This window comes from Anneissia japonica, unplaced genomic scaffold, assembly GCF_011630105.1.
Source record: "Anneissia japonica isolate Jap-2015-1 unplaced genomic scaffold, ASM1163010v1 scaffold288162_len571657_cov150, whole genome shotgun sequence".
NCBI classification, from domain to species: Eukaryota; Metazoa; Echinodermata; class Crinoidea; order Comatulida; family Comatulidae; genus Anneissia; species Anneissia japonica.
The window spans coordinates 423,199-427,795 of record NW_022753254.1 but is presented as its reverse complement, the minus strand read 5'-3'; the positions used below and the strand labels follow the sequence as shown (position 1 = coordinate 427,795).

The 4,597-nt window shown below is 36.1% G+C and overlaps 1 protein-coding gene across 2 annotated transcripts in view; it reads left to right on the top strand.

The window, feature by feature from the left end:
- The window catches only part of LOC117122813, a 16,224-nt gene extending 12,943 nt beyond the window's left edge, over nt 1-3,281 (top strand). For both annotated transcript variants that reach the window (XM_033268573.1, XM_033268572.1), the window contains exons 6-7: nt 1,254-1,439; nt 2,577-3,281. In XM_033268573.1, the coding sequence (XP_033124464.1) occupies nt 1,254-1,439; nt 2,577-2,788 (398 nt within the window). In that variant the 3' untranslated portion in view covers nt 2,789-3,281. The remainder of the gene's footprint in view (nt 1-1,253; nt 1,440-2,576) is intronic.
- Nucleotides 3,282-4,597: the final 1,316 nt, after the last annotated feature.

Here is a 4,597-nt window from a genome sequence, read left to right as displayed (position 1 = left end):
ATAGAAATATGTTACAGTCTAAACAACTGGTCAGATACAAACATGATTATTCCATGACCAGTCATTATAGAAATACAATTTGACTTGCTGGGTCAAAGGGGAAACTCAAGTGACACTTTTTTTTACAAAATTATTCATTACAGTGAATTGCAACATGTATTAAAATGATTAGGCTTATACTGTTTGAGACCAAAACTTGAATTCCGTATGGACAGCAGTCATGAAGTATGAAATCCTGTAACATATAGGGTCATAGTTTAAATGTGGTGTTTTCTGTGAATTTTAAAGTAAAATGTTACATTAGAACAAATAGAAACAAGCATGTTCCTAACAATTTGAAAAAGTTTCTGCGTCCTGTGGTTGCAAAGATACAGAAACCCTATATTCTCACCCGAATTTGAATATTTAAGCTAATTTGCATTTGAACGGGACATGACGGAGGTACGATTTTCAGAATTTTATCTCCTCGTTTTATTACCTTGGTTTACGGTGAATAGAAACATGCATCCGACCAATTTGACACCAAAATGAATTCTCAAAGACAGTAGATGTGGAGACAAGGAAATTTCCTGCAAATCATAGGGTCATAGGTCACTGGCTGATATTTTGGGGATAAATGGTAGCAAATGTTGCATTAACGCTAATAGAAACATGCATATTCTGAACTATTTGAAACACAGTTTCTGTGACCACTGGTTACGAAGTTAGCGAACTCATTTGCATATTTTAGCTAACTTGCATATAAACGGGATTTTAACAATTTTATCTCTTCGTCACATACCTTCATTTAAAAAAGAAAAAAAACATTGTTTGCACACTATTAACTTGAAATGTCAAATTATATGTACATTTCAATATATTTGGCGGCCATTTTGAAAAACGACCGTAATTTGCATATAAGGCTTCGACGCAAATGTCATCCAGACTACGGGTGACCAGAAGATATATAATAAAGACATCTGGCATGGATGACTGCTTCTAAAATTCCACTAATCATAAAGTGATTTCTAGGCCTCTTTCCAGATTTTTTTTCTAGACTATATTGTGTAATGGTAAAAAATACTCAAAAATGTAAAATGTTGACTTCAGAACACAAACATTTATTCCAACGAAAATTTCGATTACTCCACAGTCTTAAAGGAGAGTTACCTTTTTTTTCCCGAGAAGACTTTATCAACTCTCACATGTAAGTCGTTGCCAACAGCTTTTTAGTCTGAAATGATATTAAAATTAATATTATGCTTATATTGAAGGGTATTTTGAAATCAAGTGCGACTCACATTCAACATGTCGGCGTATAAGATCAGCTATTGAAGGACCTGTATGTCAGATAAATAAACAAGGAAGCACATGTAGCCCCGGTGGCGGTATAGTTAGATTTCCATTGAATAAGGAAAGGACCGTGTCCTTAAGTGCCTCTTCGCCTACCCTCTCAAAAGGTAAATCAAAATATGTTCTTTTTTCTCATTATTATACGCCCACCCATCTCACCATTAACGTATCCGTTTATATTCTGTTTACGTATCTGTTTTGTAAGCCTACGAGTTTAAATTCAAGCACATCATGAAGCCTTAAGTTTTAAGAAATGTTTTGTAAATATAATATTTTACATATTTGTCTTTTGTCCTTGTCTGTTATGTTTTGTCTCTTCTTTCTTTTCCTTTTCTGTTTCATTTCTTTTGTAGTCTGGTTGGGCTATGTCCTTTCCCTTGACATTTATTTTAAGAATGTTATCATGGGGCCCGGGTATTCAAACACTAAGCTAGTGGCCAGTTCCAATCTCTTGAGACCAGCGGAGGGCAGACATTAATTGTGTACTTTCAATTTGTTCCAATGTCAGCCTCACCCATCCTTTTTTATAGGTCTACAATAGGCCTATTTAGCCTTGGTTTTTCAACATCAACGATTATGGTAGGCCTTGTTTTGTGAAAATGAGGAAATGCAATAGCATGGGGTAAAGTGGGAGAAATTTTCAGAGCACAAAAAATCCACTCATAAGTAGTTAAAATCAATGGCAGCGCTGGCAGAAATTTTCCGGCGGGGAGTCTGATAACCCCCAAAAAGGGCCCACATTTACCTCAGCCACACCATGGGAGGTTTAAGACTGTTAAGATACGTTTTCAAAGCAATGTTCTCAACAGAATAACATGCCCCCGAGTCTGCACCCCAGATCCGTCGCTGGCACCACCAATGGTTAGACATCGCATCATCAGTTCCACCCCACTTAATCCTTTATCCCCAGAAACCCCCTCCCCATGTGAATACTCTACACCACTAGATACAGTGAGTTACACTCAGAAAAAAAAGCCATACTCTTGTTAATAATCCAGAATAAGTGGTCGTGTTTCTATTAACAAAAACTTTTTTCTGTTATAAAATCCAACCGGAAAATTATTTCTTTTTGAGCATGTGCATGCGGCCCGGATCAAATTTTTTGGCGGGCGGAAGTTGGCCCGTGATCCTGGAGTTGAATGCCAGTGTCCTAGGAGTTTTCTTTATGTTTACCTTTTATCAAATGTAGTAATGTGTTTTATAAATGAATAAAGGTTATTTTAAATGATTGACACTTTTTACAGCTAGATACACACCTTGTCCAACTTCACCTCTGGGTCATCGTAGAGCACCGTCCGTGGAATGGGCACCTACGCCGCCTACACGCTACGATCTTTACAACAGTTCCGATTTACCAACGAACCCGGATTCAAGTCTTCATTTCAAGGATTCTATATACCTCGACGTTGCGTCCATCAGTAGCTCGTCCGGAGCCTCCAGCTCATTCCTTTCGTAACTACAATTGTATCAAGGCCTAAACAATAAGAACTTTAATACTAGTTTATTTTCTTTGCTTAAAGTTGCTTTCTAATGATTTGACGTCACAGTCATGCTTACGCGTGCGTAAAATATGTAAATACAGTTACGTACTACGTCACAGCCAACACAAGGTAGCCTAATTTCAACAGGCACAATATCGGGATGGTAATTGATGCCAACTCATGAAAGAACTTACTTTAAGAGTAAATATTCAACAGACAATATTGCTACTTTAAAAATAATATATTTTGTGTGATAGTATAAGATAATCTTTTTTATGTAATATTTTGATAATTTTGAGACATTTTGTATGTTCTTTATGGTTAAGAGTTTTAAAATTATTTAATAAGACTGTTTATATTTTAAGTTAAAATGGACGCAGTATGTGGTCACATGATCGACTTCATTCAAAGGGTATGACATCAAGGATTCACACGTATTAGTTGAATAAAAGAGCCATTAACCATCAACGAACACTCAATCGTAACTCATTTGTAACACTATATCACTCGAGGGAAATAATATATCAAACAAGTTAGCCTGTGTCACTAAGCCAGCTCTCAAAAATAGATGTATAATAGCCTTGAAACATAAAGAATCCATATTTTACATCACCACAACTGTGGTATTTTTGAAAATGAGTGACTTTCGAAGCCATTGCTTGCTATTATATTGAAAATTATTTATTTATGTTAACATGTTGGGAAAAACGTTGAGAGCTGCAAGTTGTTCCAAATCAAAACCGACTTTTGCGTTTGAAATTGAATAAACGCATACATTTGTTATATGGTTTTTATGATACTATGTTATCGGTATTCATTTATCAATCACTAAATGTGTTCATTCTAATCAACTATAGAAATGACTACTATAATCCTACTTTGTAAATTATTCTCATTGGTGGCACACTTACATTGCAATATTATCCTAGAATGAGTTGAACATTTATTGCCTCTCAAATGTAAAAAACTATTAAAAAAGATGTGTAAATCTTTCTTGCCTCAGTATCAATCGAACTTAAAAATTAGAGCAGATAGAGGAATACCCGCAAGTCTCATAAACACTCATTATGATTACTGTACTCGTGCGAATAAGCGCCCCGTTTGAATAAGCGCCCCCTTCTAATTTGAATAAGTAATATCATAATATTTTCTTTATAGCAAGTCAATAATCCAATCAATCCTGGACTGTGGTTGTTGGCATGATTTGAGCTGCAGAGTGGAAACACATTTTTTTTAGGTCAATATCAAAATGAGGATATTTCTCTTGGACAGATGAGAACTCCGATCCCTGGACAGACAGTATATTTCCAACTTTACACTTTTTACATACTTGTCTATACCTAGTCCTACTCCTCTTTTTCTTTTTCCGACCTTTAACACATTCTCATCTGAGTTTTCAAGAGAAAATACAATTATCCTGCAATCCTGCTAATCTCAATCGGCCGATGTCCAGCAAGCTAACCACTATCCACCACCACTAATTGCATCTGCTATTTTGCTGTTATGTAAATATTCACGCATTCTTGTCATGAGCCATGTTCCCTTGAGGATTATCTTTTCCGCTTAACCACCATTCGTTCTGTCTTTTTCATTCAAAAAATGCCTCTTGAATTAATTAATTTCCCATAAGAACCCCACGATTTTCATCTATTTCCATAAGCGCCCCCTCAATTTCCACTCTGTTTTCATAAGCGCCCCGTTTGAATAAGCGCCCCTCAGAAAGTGAAAAAAATATATTAAGCGCCCGGGCGCTTATTCGCGCGAGTACGGTATGTACATTAACG